General features: G+C 43.9%; 1 protein-coding gene across 1 annotated transcript in view; it reads left to right on the plus strand.

Moving 5' to 3' along the window:
• TENM1 (teneurin transmembrane protein 1) overlaps window positions 1–19,384 on the plus strand; it is a 696,753-nt gene that overhangs the window by 251,728 nt on the left and 425,641 nt on the right. Inside the window, exon 5 of the mRNA XM_030210273.1 lies at window positions 12,676–12,828. Within this exon, the coding sequence (XP_030066133.1) occupies window positions 12,676–12,828 (153 nt within the window). The remainder of the gene's footprint in view (window positions 1–12,675; window positions 12,829–19,384) is intronic.

Consider the following 19,384-nt stretch of genomic DNA (forward strand, 5'->3'; position numbering starts at 1 on the left):
CCCCCCCCCCCCCGGAGTCGCCGCCGCCGCCATCCCTCCACCTGGCCCGGGCCCTCTCTCTCTCCGCTACTAAACGTACACATCCATTCGCCGGAACGCAGCACGCACGTCAGCTGAGCTGCCGTCGGCCCTTCCTTCTCTGTCTGTGTCCCGCCCTCCTGTGACGTAACGTCAGCGAGGGCGGGACACAGGCAGGGAAGGAAGGCCGATGGCAGCTCAGCTGATGTGCGTGCTGCATTCCGGCGAATGGATGTGTAAGTTTAGTAGCGGAGAGAGGGCCCGGGCCGGGTGTGTGTGTGGGGGGGGGGGTAACGGTAGCGGCGACCTCGGGGGGGCGGGGGGGGGGGGAGCGGTATCAACCTCGGCGGCGCAGTTTCCCTCTCTGTCCCGCCCTCGTCATCACATATTGATGCGGGGGCGGGACAGAGAGGGAAGTCTCTACTGCGCATTTGCGAGTGAGTCGGTCACTCACCATTTATATGTTTGATGTGCTGGTAGCAGGAATGTACAGGATCCACTATGCAAATTTTATTAGTTGTGGCCAGCATGTTTGCTTGTTTTTCAAAAAAAAAATCAAAATATCATCTGCATCATAAATAACAGTCCAGTTCATTAACAGGCTTCGAAGTAGAAAATGACACGGGGACAAGGTTTGTACTTTGTACCCGTCCCCATGGGCTCTGTCCCCATCCCCGCAGGATCTGTCCTCGTCCCCTCAGGCTCTGTCCCCATCCCCATCCCTGCAGGATCTGACCCCCTCCCGTCCCCTCAGGCTCTGTCCCCATCCCCGTCCTCATGGTTACCGTGGGTTCTCATCCCCTGTCATTCTCTACATTCCATCCCTATGTTTATCCCCCCCACCACCACCTTTTGTAAATATGTGCTATGTAATTTAATCAGGTACTTGCAGAGTAACACTTAGGAAGCGTGTAGCTGTGCATTTATACACATACACGCTAGTACTCTAAACATGTACCCCTGTAACTCATGTGTAAATGGTTAGCTGCTAGTTTATAGAATTTCCCATTAAAGGTTAATTTTACACTAAACTCAGATTTATCCAGATACATTTTTTTTATTAACCTCCAAAATACATCTTGGCTGAAAAGCAGGTTGTTGTTGATGATTTTGTTTTTTGGGGGTTTGGGGGGGTTGTTTTTTGTTTTTGTTTTTTTGCTGCTGCTAAAGGTAATCAACTGTTGGGCGTTGAACGTTTTCACTTAAAATGTGTATAGTTTGAGTAAGAGTAGCTATCATTTGCTGTTTCTCTTAGACCTTTCACATGGCTACTGTGCAATCAACATTTGCAGTGTGTTCAACAGAGATGTTTATATAATTAGCCTTGAATGTCTTACTTAATTTTGCAAATATTGGTTCATTTTTCTGTTTTCTATTTCTTCTACATATTTTCTAAAGCATGTTACAGTGTGCTGCATATTAAGCAGTTGAGAGCCCATGGAGCTTATTTTTAAAGTATCTGGATGTCTCAGACTACCCAAATGGATGTCCATGTGCTTGAAATGTACAAAACCTGATTTTACAAAAGCAGAAAATGGATGTCCAATACTCCAGTATGACCAAATAGCAAGGGAGTATGTTGTGGGCATGTTTTGGGCGGGACTAGGGAGGCTCAAAATCAGGACGTCCATCAGTGATTACTCAACAGGAAGAAACGTCCAAGCCTAAAAAGAAGGACTTCCTAAGTTAGACCTGTTTCAGTCATATCCAGGGTACCAAAAGGTGTTCTGAATGAGCAGATGACCACTGAAGCAATTATTCTAATGAATAAGCCAATTATTTCAATCAGTTTCAATGGACGGGAGTAATCCGCTCAAACAAATAGATAATGACCCAACGTCTCCAAACTTTCATGCTACATAGAAACAGAAACTCCCTTTGTAATGAGTAAGTCATAGACCTCAGTGACGACTCATTTCACAAGGGCAAACTGCTTTTGGCTCACCTAAGAGCTCCACACTGGTCCATTTAAACTTCTAGCACTTAGTGAAAATTTTGTATTTTTTATATATATTTTTATAAACATTTCTTTGCATATTTCATAAAAAGCCTTAAAGCTAAGGACTTATCTTAGTAAACTGAGGGACCATCATCCAACATGTGGCATGTTTTGCATCAGCTGCGTCAGAGACTGGTCTTCTAAAAGAGTAAAAAATAAAATAGTTATTAAAAAAATTCTTTTTTTTATATAATTACTATTACTCTAATTCTATATAGCACTCACCAATCTTCACACGCCATAGACCTTTCATCTTTACAATGGCGGCGCTCACCATGTATTTAAATATCTTAAGTCGTCTGACCCTCACTTAGTCGGACAGAACCCAACGCCAACCCCAATTACATCAAAGAATACACTATCCCCCGGATTCTAGATAGTGTGACTTAAGTTGCATGCGCAAATCCGCTTATATTCTGGATTTGTGTGCGTAACTTAAAGCCAATCAGTGCTGATAATTGCCAGTTAACAAGCAATTATTGACATTAATTGGCATTAATTAGAATTTACTTGCACAACTGTCTAAGCATATTCTGTAACACGATGCACTTAAATTCTAAGTCACATTGGGCCCCTTTTACTAAGCAGCGATAAGTCCAACATGGGCTTACCGCTCGCTAAACAGAAAGTACCGCTGGGCTACCGCAGCAGCCCGGCAGTACTTCCCATCCCTAGCGTGCCATCATATTACTCGGTGGTAATTGGGCAGTGCCGCATGCTGCCCAGTTACCACCAGGTTAATGCAGGAGCCCTTACCGCCACCTCAATGGGTGGCGGTAAGGGCCCCCCCCCCCCAAATGGCCACATGGCAAGTGCTTTACTCGCCGCCCGGCCATTTCATGTAGGAAAGCGAGACTTACCTTTTACCAGCTGCGGTAAAAGGGGGCCTCAGCCCATGTGTAAAACACTTGCTGATGGCAGCACTGGCCCCCTGTTGCCGCAGCTTGGTAAAAGGGACCCTTAACCAGGTATGGGTTACCACATAAAGATTGAACTGACTTCTGTGTGGTCCTATTTATACAGTTAATCTGGCGAGTTAAGTTATGAATATTGGCACTTAACCGGCCAAGTGCCAACTCCACCCCAGAACACTCCAAAAATATCTGTTTCTGCCGGTTAAATCTCTTTGAATATCGACCTCTCCATTTTTAATCCTTATCTTTTAATGCAGCTATCACAGGGGCATCTCCTGGTTAAGAGAGACAGATCACGGTTTCTACTGGAATCTGATACAACTGCCAGAAGGAGTCACTCCTTTGCAGTATCTGGGGCACCCACCTGCATAAAATGCAGATTTTCCAGCTCTCCTTTCAGCCGCATAAATGAGATATATTTCAGAATCTGGATGTCTACCACTGCTCAAATTATTCAAAACAGATTGAAAGAGAAGCTAGGCAGTTACGAAAACATCTGCCATAACAGCAGGTTCAGCCAGTGCCTGAAAGGCTAAAGGCATCCAAATTGTTTTTGATTCATTCAGCACATGTTGGATTTTGCTTCTCCAAGGCTTCTGCCCCTGAGCGTTTTAACACAATTTTCTGCTACCAAGAGCTAAGCAGAAAGGCTGTGAATATCTAGACTGCTAATCACTTCAAAACTACGACCACCAACTAATGGAGACCACTTCTTAAACATACACAGGGTTGCCTAAACTGTGGTGATGACTGAACTTAACTTTTTACTTGTGGAGGAAAAGAGCCTCTGTCTGTCTGCAGTCAAAATTTAGGGCCCTGTTTACTAAGCCGGGTTATAGGCGCGTTAGCATCTTTTATGCTCGATAACCATGTACGCGCATTAACTGCGTATGCGCCTACAGTATCCCTGTTTACTGCATCCATTCAAAAAATTCAAAAACTAGTACATAAGTACATAAGTAGTGCCATACTGGGAAAGACCAAAGGTCCATCTAGCCCAGCATCCTGTCACCGACAGTGGCCAATCCAGGTCAAGGGCACCTGGCACGCTCCCCAAACGTAAAAACATTCCAGACAAGTTATACCTAAAAATGAGGAATTTTTCCAGTCCATTTAATAGCGGTCTATGGACTTGTCCTTTAGGAATCTATCTAACCCCTTTTTAAACTCCGTCAAGCTAACCGCCCGTACCACGTTCTCCGGCAATGAATTCCAGAGTCTAATTACACGTTGGGTGAAGAAAAATTTTCTCCGATTCGTTTTAAATTTACCACACTGTAGCTTCAACTCATGCCCTCTAGTCCTAGTATTTTTGGATAGCGTGAACAGTCGCTTCACATCCACCCGATCCATTCCACTCATTATTTTATACACTTCTATCATATCTCCCCTCAGCCGTCTCTTCTCCAAGCTGAAAAGCCCTAGCCTTCTCAGCCTCTCTTCATAGGAAAGTCGTCCCATCCCCACTATCATTTTCGTCGCCCTTCGCTGTACCTTTTCCAATTCTACTATATCTTTTTTGAGATACGGAGACCAGTACTGAACACAATACTCCAGGTGCGGTCGCACCATGGAGCGATACAACGGCATTATAACATCCGCACACCTGGACTCCATACCCTTCCTAATAACACCCAACATTCTATTCGCTTTCCTAGCCGCAGCAGCACACTGAGCAGAAGGTTTCAGCGTATCATCGACGACGACACCCAGATCCCTTTCTTGATCTGTAACTCCTAACGCGGAACCTTGCAAGACGTAGCTATAATTCGGGTTCCTCTTACCCACATGCATCACTTTGCACTTGTCAACATTGAACTTCATCTGCCACTTGCACGCCCATTCTCCCAGTCTCGCAAGGTCCTCCTGTAATCGTTCACATTCCTCCTGCGACTTGACGACCCTGAATAATTTTGTGTCATCGGCGAATTTAATTACCTCACTAGTTATTCCCATCTCTAGGTCATTTATAAATACATTAAAAAGCAACGGACCCAGCACAGACCCCTGCGGGACCCCACTAACTACCCTCCTCCACTGAGAATACTGGCCACGCAATCCTACTCTCTGCTTCCTATCTTTCAACCAGTTCTTAATCCATAATAATACCCTACCTCCGATTCCATGACTCTGCAATTTCTTCAGGAGTCTTTCGTGCGGCACTTTGTCAAACGCCTTCTGAAAATCCAGATATACAATATCAACCGGCTCCCCATTGTCCACATGTTTGCTTACCCCCTCAAAAAAATGCATTAGATTGGTGAGGCAAGACTTCCCTTCACTAAATCCGTGCTGACTTTGTCTCATCAGTCCATGTTTTTGTATATGCTCTGCAATTTTTTTCTTATCAAGAAACTGATCAAGAAGAACTCTGTCAGCATCCCACAGAAAGAAAATATCATTGATGAACTGCACCCAGAGCTGAACATGACTCAAAAATGGGTTGCCATAAATAAATACCTTTTCAAATTCAGTCATATACATATTAGCCACCGAGGGGGCCATTGTGGCCCCCATGGCGACACCAGTGATCAGTTGGTATATCTGTCCGTCCCAGAGAAAAAAAATTTCTTTTAATGGCCAAAATTGCCAGTCGCATGATGAAATCTGTTGGTGTTCTGGGATTCAATCTAGCATCTAGATCTAGCATAAATGCCCTTGAGATATTTAAACGTTTCTATCATGTCTCCTCTCTCCCTCCTCTCTTCCAGCGTATGTTGAGGTTCATAAGCTTGTCCCTATAACTTTTGCATTCAAGACCGCTTACTTATTTCGTAGCCACCCTCTGGACCGACTCCATCCTGTTTACATCTTTCCGTAAGTGTACTTACATATAGCAAGGATGCTCTTACCATCGCCTCTTCAATAAGCATAAATCCTTTTCCAAATTATATATAAGGACACTGGCAAATACATGTGTATTTTCTAGCATGTGCTTACTGCAGCTTGGTAAAAGGTAGGGCTGAACGTTTGCCCCCAGATTCTAAGTAGCGCACTTAGAGATCCACGCTGAAATCCAGGCAGATTCTATAACAATGTGCGTAGCTTAATTCACTTAACAAGCAATAATGAGCACTGATTGCCAATAATTAGAATTTACACACACAAGTTGCTAAACATATTTTGTAATACATTGTGCCTAACATCTAATGCACGCAGACAAAAAGGGGCGTGATTATAGGCCTAAATCTACGTGCCAGGATTTACACTATGTTTTCTTTGGTGTAAATGGACGTGTGTAGTTTTAGGAGCTGGGATATTAACTAAGCATAGTCTACATACCGCGCCTAAATGTAGATGCCGCTTACAGAATGCACTTAGTTGAAAATGTTTTCTGCGCAGATTTTTTAGGTGCCTTAAATAGAATCCCCCTTAACATGTTAATAACGTGATTAAAGCAGTAAACATTTAACGTGCGTTAAAAATTTTAATGCAGTTAACGCAATGCTCTGTCGCCCTGTCCACTATATCCAGCTTTGCCCCATCTGCCTCGCCCTGTCTTCTCCCCGTCCCTCTGGTTCACTTATTTAAGACGCCCTGAAGCTCCTGCACCGGTCCGCTGCTTGTCTTCACCATGGCTGTGACAGGCAACTGCAAGCAAAGTTCAGGCACAGGGATGTTCCCCTTTGCGCACTGCCTCTGGCGCTGCCAGACCCAGAAATAGGGTGAGACAAAATTCTAGATGGTTGTGGCAATAATAAATGATGGTTTTGTTTTTGTAGTAGTGGTGGTGGGGGGAGGAGGAGGAGAGACAGAGTGATACTAGATGGTTGGGGGCGAGACTGAGAGATGAGACAATGTGGATGGTGATGGCATCAGGGGCGTAGCCAGACCTCTCGGTGGGAGGAGGCCAGGGGCACAGTTTAGTCTGCCACCTTGCCACGGCCCCCCCCCCCCCCCCCCCCCGCTGCCCTGGAAACAGAGCTCAGAGCACAGAGAGAGGGAAGCAGAACCAGAGACAGGGAACAAGATGATTAGAAAAATAAAACTCACCAGACAGTAAAGGTAAGAACAATGACTTTATTTTCAGTTTAGTAAACGAAACATACCAGTTCTGAGAATTTACTTCTGTTGTCTATATTTTGCACTGTTCAGGAGGAAATGTGAGGGGGGACGATTTTTGCGATTAAAAATTGTGATCGATACGTGGCCCTACTAAAAGGACCCCCCAAAGAATTTGATAAAGTAATTAAAATTGCATTTGTTCCGCAAAGGAAAGGAAAACTTTTCTGTAGTAACCCAAGTCTTTGTGTTTAGGTGAATTCAAATAAAGCTGCTTTTTAGTGATGTGCTTTGTAGTTTAAACCAGCTTTTTATTAATAACACAGTGGCTAGTGGCACCTTATAGACTAACAAATTTATTGAGGCATAGACTTTTGAGGTCAAGAGTCCACTTCATCAAATGCATCTGACAAGTGGACTCATGTCCTCCAAAGCTTATGCCTCAATAAATCTTAGTCTAGAAGGAGTTAGCAGCCTCTCTATCATCTCGGTACTAGAGAGTACCACAGCTAGCCCTCTGGAAGCTTTATAAATGGTTAACTGTGAAGCCTCTCAGTTGATTTCTCAGTATTCCACAGTCAATAAATCAAAATCAAACTTCTGGCATGACCATCCTCTCGGTCCCACTAACAACATTTAATTTTTAGCTCTTGGGCAAACAAAAACATAATTTCATTGTTTGCCAGCAGGTGTAAAGCACACAGCCAGAATAAAGCCTGGGGAGTTGTTGATGTTATGCCATTAATCATTTTAGGAACTGTTTTTAGCACAAAGTTTGGGGGGGATGTGAACTACAACAATAATACATTTCTAATATTATAGCTTTATTTTGTTTTTTCTGACAGAGGAAACTTAACCAAAAAGACAGAGCCCGATATTCAGAAGGATTTCACCAGGCAAGAGAGGCTCCTGCCTGGTTAAATCATGTTGAGCGCCTCAAGAGGGGATAATCAGCAGCACTTAACTGGGCAGTTCTGATGAGTATCCCCTCTGACTGCCATTGCACTGTCCGGGCAGAACAGGGGAAAGCTTAGAAGTTGTGCAGGCCAGTGGTGTAGCTACGTGGGGCCACGGGAGCCTCCCCCCCCCCCCAAATTTGCTCTGAGCCCCTGGTTTGGCTGGCAGGGGTCCCCAATCCCTGCCAGCTGAAGCCTTTGTCCAGCGCTGGTCTCCGGCGTCGCTGCATTGCCTGCCCTGCTATCTCTTCCCCTCACGGTCCAGCGCGCTCCTTTTAGTGAAACTGAGCATACGCGCTTGCTCGATTTCATGAGGGGAATGAGGGGAAGAGAGAGCGGGACAGGCAATGCAGTGCCAGAGACCAGCGCTGGATGAAGGCTTCAGCTGGCAGGGATTGGGGACCCCCGCCAGTCATGATATGTACAGTGGCGGTAGTGGGTGGGGAACAGCAGGGCGGCAGAGAGGGGCGGTGAACCAAAATGTTCCCCCCCCCCCACTTTGTGCTCTGGCCCCCTCCCACCTCAAGGTCTAGCTGCGCCCCTGGTGCAGGCATTGGCATAGCTAAGCAGGCCAATAGGACCACTTAAAACAGTCCAAACTTTAGGGCCCTTTTACCGACCCATGCTAAAAAGTGGCCCGTGTTATCCCCAGTGTGCACTTTTAGTACAGCGGTAAAATGGCCCCATTTTCCGTTTGCCCTGTGAATGGCCATTTGTTAATTTCCCCATCAGCGCGTGAGCCCTTACCACCACCTATTTTGAAGGCAGTTAGGTCTTCCGTGCTAACCACGTATACATTGGTTAGCATGAGGCGATGTAGCTGCTATAATTAGTGCAGTACATTGTCTACTCTCCGCCCTCCAACATCTTGCTAAGAGCTATTCTATGAATATCCATGCGCAGAACTGGATTAGCCACTGTTATAAACAGAACTGCCATTATAGAGTTTTTGCGTAGCAAGCATCATCCCCTAACTTCAGGCAACCCTTTGAGAATTACCTCATGGAGAGTAATTTTATAACATCATTTCTGTGCATATATGCCAGTGTACGTGCATGTAGAGGGCAATTTGATAAAAGGGTACCTATATTTAGGCACCTATTGGGAGTCTATTCTATAAAGAAAAGTAGCCGCTTACTGTCCTCTATAGAATACTTACAAGGGAACTAAAGTTTCACGGTTTGGAATAAATAAATAAACTTCGAACCAACATATCCAAACCATAAAAAAAGTTTGTTTCAAAGACTCATTGTAGATATAGAGGGGCATAATCGAACGGTGTCGGCCATCTATATGACCGGCGCCGCAAACAGCGGTCCCGAACCGTATTATCGAAAAAGATGGCCAGCCATCTTTTGTTTCGATAATACGGTTGGGGCCAGCCAAATGTCAGAGATGGCCGGGTTTGAGATGGCTGGCATCGGTTTTCACCCATAATGGAAACCGATGCCGACCATCTCAAACCTGGCCAAATCCAAGGCATTTGGTCGTGGGAGGAGCCAGCATTTGTACTGCACTGGTCCCCCTCACATGCCAGGACACCAACCGGGCACCCTAGGGGGCACTGCAGTGGACTTTAAAAATTGCTCCCAGGTTAATACCTCCCTTACCTTGTGTGCTGAACCCCCCAAATCCCCCCCAAAACCCACTCCCCACAACTGTACAACACTACCATAGGCCTAAGGGGTGAAGGGGGGCATCTACATATGGGTACAGTGGGTTTTGGGGGGGGTTGGAGGGCTCCCATTTACCACCGCAAGTGTAACAGGTAGGGGGGGAAGGGCCTGGGTCCACCTGCCTGAAGTGCACTGCAGCCACTAAAAACTGCTCAAGGGACCTGCATACTGCTGTCATAAAGCTGGGTATGACATTTGAGGCTGGCATAGAGGCTGGCAAAAAAATGATTTTTAAATTTTTTTTTTTAGGGTGGGAGGGGGTTGGTGACCAATGGGGGAGTAAGGGGAGGTCATCCCCGATTCCCTCCGGTGGTCATCTGCTCAGTTGGGGCACTTTTTTGAGGCTTGGTCCTAAAAATAAATGGGCCAAAGTGAAGCCGGCGAAGTGCTCGTCAGAGCCGGCCTTCTTTTTTCCATTTTCGGCAAAAATAAAAAAAAAGGGCTTTTTTACAGGTACGCTGAAAAATGGATTGGTACGCGCCCAAAGCCCACGCCTACACTACTGCAGGCCATTTTTCAGCGCACCTTAGTAAAAGGACCCCTAAGTTGGCTTGTCTCTAGTAGTGGGAGGCAGGGAGCATGCATTCATACAGCCTGTTCGCGCCAACCCAGAGCCTTCTCTCTGACGTAACTTCCTGCTTCCACATAGGTAGGAAATGTCAGAAAAAAGGCTCCAAGGTTGACAGGAGCAGGCTGTATGAATCGCTGCTCGCTGCCGCCAACTACTAGAGACAAGAAAACATTTAAAATGTACACGGGGAGGGGGGAAGGGTGAAGAGACAAGGAGAAATGCCTGGTTGCCAGCTAGAGAGGGGACAGGAGGAAGAGATGCTAAACTATATTTGTAGGTGTGGAGGAAAGAGAAAGTAAATACTGGACTATTTGTGCGGGGTAGAGGGGAGAAGAAAAGATAAAATAAACTCAGTAACGTCTGGATGGTACACCTTCTTGAACAAGGGGGTCTTCAATAATTTCCTGAAGATTAAATGATTCTGAGTTGATTTTAGGAGTTTAGGCAGTGCATTCCATAGCTGAGTTCCTATGAAGGAGAAACTTGATGCATAGGTAGATTTGTATTTGAAGCCATTGCAATCTGGATAATGTAACATCAAATAGGATTGGGAAAGACTGGAACTATTTCTGGGTGGTAGATCTATTAGGTTTAGCATGTATCCTGGGACATCACCATAAATGATCTTGTGAATCAAGGTGCAAATCTTAAAGGCAATACGTTCCTTGATGAGAAGGCAATTTAATTTTTCTCGAAGGGGCTTGGCAGATTCAAATTTAGATTTTCCAAAGATCAGTCTCGCTGCTGTATTCGTGGCGGTCTGAAGTTTCTTGATTACTTGATCTTTGCAGCCTGCATAGATGCCGTTGCAGTAATCTAAATGGCTTAGTACCATTGATTGTATTAGGTTACGGAAAACATCTCGTGGAAAGAAAGATTAAAGCATGTACAACCATATGAGTAGCACATAACACAGTGTTCGGTAAGTTACACAAGTAAGCGTGAGCCCTATCCATGCTCTTCCAAGACTCCACCCATGTATATGCCCACCAGCAAAGTACACACTATCGAAGACGTGTGAAGTTACAGAGTAGCACATATCCAGATTTTTCGCATTTATGTGTCTGTGCACCTTTACACATCATAATGCATCTTATCAAATTACCCTGCATGTGCAAGTACACATAATGCCAAGAACACATGTACTTGTATCTGATGTTAGTGTAGATGTGTTCTGGGCTGGAGTTTAGATGTAGCATGGGGAGAATTGCAATTTACAAGTATAGATTATAAAATGCGTACACTTTACATGCAAAAATGTACACCTGGTTTCTCTTTGGGCATGACTTGTGCAGGATTTGGGTTGGTATATTTAATGACACATGGGCAAAAAATAGGCATCCGACCACCCTCTCAGGCCATGTGACCTGCTATAAAATTTCCCTCTATGTAAATACATTGTCAGATATCTAGTTATTGCATAATTCAGAAAGTTTTATGGGTAGATATAAGTAAGGATCTGAAAATCCACCCCTAAAAGTTATACACAGTAGGTACAAAAATTCTTATGCATTTGGAAACCTTGTCTAGCTCTTTCTGCTTATTACCCATTACAGTTGGGCATGCAAACAGATTCTGAAATGACATTATAAGGAAACAGGTCATAATTCATAGTATGAAACTTTTGTGGTGACAAAACACATAAAAATGTCAAACTCATCTTGTCGTTTTGCATTCATCAAACCAACATGATTTAAGGATGCAGTTCTATATTTTAGTGAAAAAGTGGTGGTGTCGTCAACTGTCTTTCTGATAAAGGGAGTTCATTAATTCATTGGTGCTGCGGAACTTTCCATCACTAAATCCTCATTAGTCGTACAAAGGCAGCAGTGTAAGTGTGTCAGGAAAATGTTTTATTTGCAGACATTTCCAACAGTTTCTTAGGAATTCCACCCAAAAATAGAATTGGCTTTTGTCCAACAGAAAGTATAATAGCCAACTGAATAGACAGAGACCTGCTGATCAAACCAAAGCTTTAGTTGGACTATCGAGGCCATTATCAATGCAAAACAATGATAACTAAAGGGCCCTTTTACAATGGTGTGTAGGTGCCTACGTGCGTCCAACGGGCATCAAATTGGAACTACGGCCTGGCCCGCGTGCCCCGGGCGGTAATTCCATTTTTGACGCATGCCCAAAACACTCGGTGGAAAATATTTTCTAATTCCTACCGTGTGGCACTTACCTGGCGGTAATCAGCAGTTTACGCGCGCTGGCCGCTTACCTCCTGATCAGCACATGAGACCTTACCTCTAAGTCAATGGGTGGCGGTAAGGTCTCAGGCTGAAAATAGACGTGCGCTGGTTTAAATTTTGCCATATGTCCATTTTCGTCCATTAAAAAAAAAAAATGCCTTTTCTCCTCCAGGCACGCTGAGAAAATGGGCATGCATGCGTCCAAAACACATTCCTACACCAGCGCAGGCCACTTTTAGGCGTGTCCTAGTAAAAGGGGCCCCTAAGTGAAGTTTGGATTTCTTTTTTTTTCTCGTAGTCCTCTTTGTAGTAATCTATGAACTTATTGTTTTTTTTTCTTACAGCAGTACATTTGTTTGGTTTAACATGGCAACTTCAGCCCGTTGAAAGTCAGCTCTATGAGAATGGAATCAGCAAAGGTAGCAGAGGGGTTGAATCTATGGATACTACTTTCTCCCCGCTTGGAGGAAAAGTCTCTGATAAAACAGAGAAGAAAGGTATGGGGACAGGGTGTTATCGTGCCATGTACACGTTTGTGTTTTTGCTAACCATTTGTTCTCTTAGGCGATAGTTCCTACAGTTGCACATTGATGGAAGACTCAATAGTTGGGAAGCCGTAGCTGCGTACCATAGGGACCCAATGCAATGTAGTTATAGAGGCCCTCGGAAAGTGATAGCTGGAGAAACTAATTGCCAACCAACTTCCCGTGTTATAAAAGAATAATGTAGAAGTAGCAAGCAGGAGTTAAATATGATAGATGCTTTGTCCAACAAGAGCACTCAAAGTAAGTTACAAACAGGTTTGGGTTTACAACAAAATAAATATGATAATAAACAGTGCATTTTGTCTAGCAAAAAAGGTGCCGGTATTCAAGTGCCAGGCCACCCTTCAGGGGTGGAGTGATCGTTGAAGGACTCACCCCACAATAGCCAGGACCCCTGCAACCAGTCATAGAATCTATGACAAGGCAGAATTTGTATGTAGAACCTGAGCTCTTTCATTAAAATACGAGAACCATGGGTCAAGTTTAGCAGACAGTGGAAAAGGTGCCAGTACTCAGTACCCCCCAAGTACCCCCTCAAAAAAATCCCTGATAATAAACCACTGGAACCAGAGGACCGGCCCCGTCAGGGATGTGGGGCCATGTGCAGAAACTCATTCTGGGACTTCAGTATCATAAGCATTTGTATAATTTTTAGTAGGGACTGAAAAGCAGGGCCACGTGCACAAAAGCACAGCAATTCATATGTCCCCAGCCCCAACAAAGATGGCATATAAATAAGTAAATAAGGACAGTAATCAGAGTGGGGAAGAGAAGAAGTAAATACAAAATAGGAAATAATCCTATGGAGTGTGCATTTACTTCAAAATTTGTGATTAGAGCAAGGTTCAGCACGGATTTTGCCTGATATGCTTAGAAATTTGTCACTATATACTGACGTCTGTAGTAGTGGTTCATCGTCATAATCAGAGAACCTCAGACTTGGGACACTTAGGTAGATATTTACTAAAGTAAGTGTGTGTGTGCGTTCACACTTATGGAGTAATTCTAGAATGTGGGTACCAACATGTATGTACCAATAACACATGTAAATTAGTAGAATAATTTCATATGTGTGCACATATACCTGTTCATGCCAGAATTCTGTAAATATGCACATGTCTTACATAGCTTGTATTTTACACAGTGCATTTTTTGTAGCAAGAAAGGTGCCAGTACTCAAATGCCAGGCTACCCTTCAGGGGTGGGGTGATCACTGAGGGACCCACCCCACAATAGCCAGACCCCCTGCAACCAATCACAGAATCTATGACAAGGCAGAATTGGTATGTAGAGCTTGAGGTCATTCATTAAAACTCGGGGACCATGGGTCAATTTCAGCAGACAATGGAAAAGGTGCCAGTGGTACTCAGTACCACCAAGTACCCCCTCAAAAAAGCCCTGATTTTACACATAAGCAGAGTTTAGACAGGGAACGGACAGGACTCGCCCTTAGGCACATACCCCCTTATTCTATGTTGTGTCAAGTAATACATCAATTGCATGCATAAGTTATGAACTACTAGCACTTAACACATGTAAATGTTACAGTTTCATGCATAAGTGCGAGCTGTAAGCTCAGCAGTATTTGCTAACATAGGTATGAAACCTGCTTAATGCATAAATGCAAAAGGGTGTACACACATAGGACTAGATTCTAAATATCATGCCATACTTTTTGGTAGGATTCCACATGGCTTGACAGTGGCACTTGAAAAATCAGTGCTCAGCACTATTCTACGAAGGGTTCTCTGGGATGAGCGCCCTTTATAGAATAGCACCTAGTGAGGATTCCCACACCCAACTTTGGACTTGGGGACATACAACAACTGAAACCTGTTGTAAATCCTAGTGTGCAAGTTAGCCATAGATCCCTAGAATTCCCTTGGCCCTGCCTCACCCATGCCCCTCCCATTTCTTCTTTTTCACTGCACGCTATGGGATTTCAATGCCCAGGATTATAAAATAGTACACAGCCAGATGCATGTGCAACCCCTAGTTGCTGCCAATCAACATTAATCATTGATTGTTAGCATCCAATTATGGATGTCAATTGGCTCCATAATTAATTAGGTTACGCACATATCCCAGCATTGCGAGCAAATTTGGATGCCCAAATTTGAGCAAGCTTGATAGAATCTGGGGGTTAGTGTTTAGCATGCTGCATCTTGGCACCTAACATTTGGCAGCCTTTTTATAACTGACCCCCAGAACTTATAGAATGCTATCGGTTACACACAAGGCGCACTTGGCTTCTTGAAGCGCGCCTCTTTGATGGCTAGGAAATGTACTTTTATTAGGTAGATGTGACCAGGGCACCCTTACCGCACAAAACCCAATGCCAGGTCGGAGAAGTCGTTTGGCCGTGGTTCAGCTCGTCATTGCTGGACCTGTGCCTGTCTTGGTCCGGGGTGCCATGATGAACCGGTTGAGCTGTTGTCTGTCTAGTCGGATCGGCTTGTTGCTGACAACCAACTGTGGCCTGACCCGTTCGTGCTGTGAGCATCTGCATTTGTTACAGGCAACTACTGTCCTTGCTCTCCCAGGATTGACAACCTCCAGCTGTTGCCGTTCACTTCCGGTTCCCTTTACATCACTCCGGGCCACTTCCTGCTTCTTCTGCACTTTGTCTGTGCCTCCTGGTACTCAGCCTGCCTCTTATTGCTCCTGCCTGTTCACCAACCATTGTTCATCACAGCAGCGCCATTGGGCCTTTTGAACCTCATCTCCTGGTCGCTGCATCAATCGTTTAGGGAGCTGATGTGGACAGTGACGAAGCAGATTTCAACACCACTTGCAAAGTGCCGTTTTGACACAGCCAGTCCGACCACTTCTCATCTCTACCTGCCTTCAACGGTTCTTATCGAGGCATGCTTATTTCTCCTGGTCTGGATGAGTATTACACCTGCTCCCCATCATGGATTGCCTTGCTGACAGTTGTACAAGCAACTCTGAACCATCTCGGCATCTGGAATCTAACAATGACCAGCCTATCTCTGAATGCCCATTTCAGACTTTCCACATAATACCTACAGTCCTTCCTAATAAAATGTCCATAGCCCTTTTTTGGTCTCTCTTATCCTTTCCCTATATCTTCTTACACTGTTCCTTCTATCCTAATTCATGTAATTGTAAAACAACTGGTCTGGCTTTAGCCTTATCAGTACATTGTAAGCCACTTTGAGTCTGCATATACCTGTGGAAAAAAGTGGGATATAAATGTGCAAATAAATAATAAATAAATTAGACAAAACTCACCATTGTCCAGCAAGGTGATGGGATGCAGGTCCCCTTCCTTCCCAGGTAGCTGGTCTTTTTTTCTATACAAAAAGATTTTAGTTTCTACTCCTTTCCTGCCTTCACTTTTCGAGTAGTTTTGCAGGAGTTTAGAGAAAGAAAGGAAGCATGGAAATCCTTTCCCCCCCATGGCAACCGAAGCTGGCTTGCTGCGGGAATGTGAGGGGGCTGCGGGGAGGCCCTGCAAGAGGAGCGAGGGCACACGGGCTAATGTAGTCTCCAGCTCTCATTCCACTGCCCCTCACTGTCTTCCTGCAGCCCTGGTTCCCTCTACCTTTGCCGCACTGCCTCTCCGCCCCATTGGATCGGGCATGAGCACAAGAGCTTTGCTTATGCACGGCTCTTGTGTGCATGCCCCTGGCTCAATCCTATCACTTAACTTCCTGATACTCGACACTAACGGTATGCACATCATTTGTATACTGTTAGCATCAAGCATTAGGAAGTTACTTTTTGGACGCTGTTGTGGCAGTAATTTCCGTACAGTGCCGGAGTTTTGGGCATCGGGGCCTCAGAGCACATAAATCAATCAAACTGGAGCACCAATTGCCACTTGCAGACAAACATACCTATGGCATCTTATTTGGCAAAAAGCTTTTTTTTAGAAAAGAAAAACCATCAATTGCTTACAGAAAGAAGTCATCCATTTAATCACTCAAATTCAAGGGGCTATGCATTGTATAGCAATGGACCAGTCACCTGGAAAATACTTGAATGATATTCCGCTAATCTTACTGTGTAAAAAGACGGCACATTTAACAGGCCTTTATTTGCCAAGTGAAGTGTTCGAGACAGCTGCTATAACAAAGGGAACTTCATTATTCAATGCTTTGTAAGCATCTAAGTATTGGAGAAATGCATGTAATTTATAATATTCGGCAAGTTACGCCTGTAGTGGGAGCCCCACCTGAGTTCTGGCCATATGTATGCCCTCATTGAAAATACATGCTATGTAAGTTAAGTGGATATTTGCAGAACAGTATTTGGGTATAATTTTGTCATTTATGCATGTATGTGCATATAGACACACCTTAATGCCATTATTCTAAACAGTTATGCAAATAATTGTCACATTAATGTTAGTTCCTATATTATAGAATTTCCTCCCTATGGACTAATTTTATAGAGCTTTGGCTATGTGTAAAGCATTGTTCCCTCTAAGCTGAGTGGGAGTCCTCCACCTACAGTCCTGCCAGTGGGTGGTGCTGTTTCACTATCACATTTTCAATAGAGAGAGACAGGCAAGCCCTGCAGGACTCCAGGGAACCTACCAGTCTCACACAGTATTGAAACACCACCCGCCACTGGCAGCAATGCAATTGGAGGAGTCCTGCTCAGCTTAGAGAGAACAGTGGTGTAAAGCCTGTTTAACACACAGAACATGACTTTTACAAAATTGCATGACTGCTCGCATGCATTTTTTTAAAAAAGTACCTAGATAGAGAAAACACCCTAAAAAGATTCTCTGACGTCACCAGGACACAAATCTTTCCTGTAGATTTTCTTCACTTTTTTTTTCACTAGTGATTGTGATTGCAGCGAATTCTTCTTCAAAAATATCATAAAAAGTGTGTGCTGAGTAAATATTGGTTTTGGCACTTTCTATATGCGCATGCTTTTGTATACTTGATTGGTTTTTCAGCCCTGCTGAAGTCTGTTTCAGGTAAACCCAGCTGTTACCTTCATCTGCTGTATGAAGAGCGTTAGTTGGTGTGAGTGGAAATATATCGGTTTTAATTAAATGAAAATTGATTAAGTTGCACATTCAGATTGGAGTTAAAATATTTTCTTTTAATTGTGTCATGCTGAATTTAGAATATATGTACTATGTTGTAAATCTTGTTGGAAAGTTATATATTGGTTTTCACAAACATAAATTTCTAAAAGCAAATACATATTTAATATTCATTGATTTTTTTTGTAAATATATAGTTTTAAATAAATTGCAGTGGATGTTTTTGAATGTATGTTGTTTTCAGTAAAAATAAATCAACTTCAAGGAAAGTATTGGCTTCGCTTAAAATGCAGTTTCAAAGAAAAATGTATTGACTCTCCCTATAAGTGGGTCCAGGAGATTGCATTGGCTTATGAAAATCTGCTGGTTCAATTAAATTTAAATGCTTGTAGATTGAATTTGTGTAAAAAAAACATATATACATAAACCTGTATCAATAAAAACAATTCCGTTTTCTTATTAAAAAAAAAATTAGAGTTGATGAATAAATAGTGTTATAAATGGTCTATTAATTTCCATGAGAGTATATTATTCTTCATCTCTTAGTGAGACCTTTCTTTAAGCATCAAAGTATACCGTTCATCTTCCAAACTACTTTTTCATATTGAGTAGCTTCCTGCAGGTCATCTAAAATGATGACCCCCCCCCCCCTCCCCCCAAGCTCTGTTTCCTGTTTGGTGAGTGCTAGTTCTTCAACTCAAAAAAAGGCTTTGACCCCCATTTCTGTAGCCTAAATAATTTCAATATTTTTCATTAAGCAATTTTTTTTTTTGTTACATTTGTACCCTGGTCTTTCCCACTCATGGCAGGCTCAATGCAGCTTACATGGGGCAATGGAGGGTTAAGTGACTTGCCCAGAGTCACAAGGAGCTGCCTGTGCCTGAAGTGGGAATCAACTCAGTTCCTCAGGACCAAAGTCCACCACCCTAACCACTAGGCCACTCCTCCACTGTTGCTACTATTTGAGATTCTACATGGAATGTTGCTATTCCACTAGCAACATTCCATGTAGAAGTCAGCCCTTGCAGATCACCAATGTGGCCGCGCAGGCTTCTGCGAGTCTGACATCCTGCACGTACGTGCAGGACGTCAGACTCACAGAAACAGAAGCCTGCTCAGCCTTCTACATGGAATGTTGCTAGTGGAATAGCAACATTCCATGTAGAATCTCCAATAGTAGCAACATTCCATGTAGAATCTCCAATAGTATCTATTTTATTTTTGTTACATTTGTACCCTGCCCTTTCCCACTCATGGCAGGCTCAATGTGGCTTACATGGGGCAATGGAGAGTTAAGTGACTTACCCAGAGTCACAAGCAGCTGCCTGTGCCTGAAGTGGGAATTGAACTCAGTTCCTCAGGTCCCAAGAACCAAAGCCCACCACCCTAACCACTAGGCCACTCCTCCACCTGGGAAGTAACCTGTTCCGGAGCAGAGGGAGCAGGGAACCAGCGGAGCCGACAGGCGCACGACTGCTC

This window comes from Microcaecilia unicolor, chromosome 7 (genome assembly GCF_901765095.1).
Source record: "Microcaecilia unicolor chromosome 7, aMicUni1.1, whole genome shotgun sequence".
Taxonomy (NCBI): Eukaryota; Metazoa; Chordata; class Amphibia; order Gymnophiona; family Siphonopidae; genus Microcaecilia; species Microcaecilia unicolor.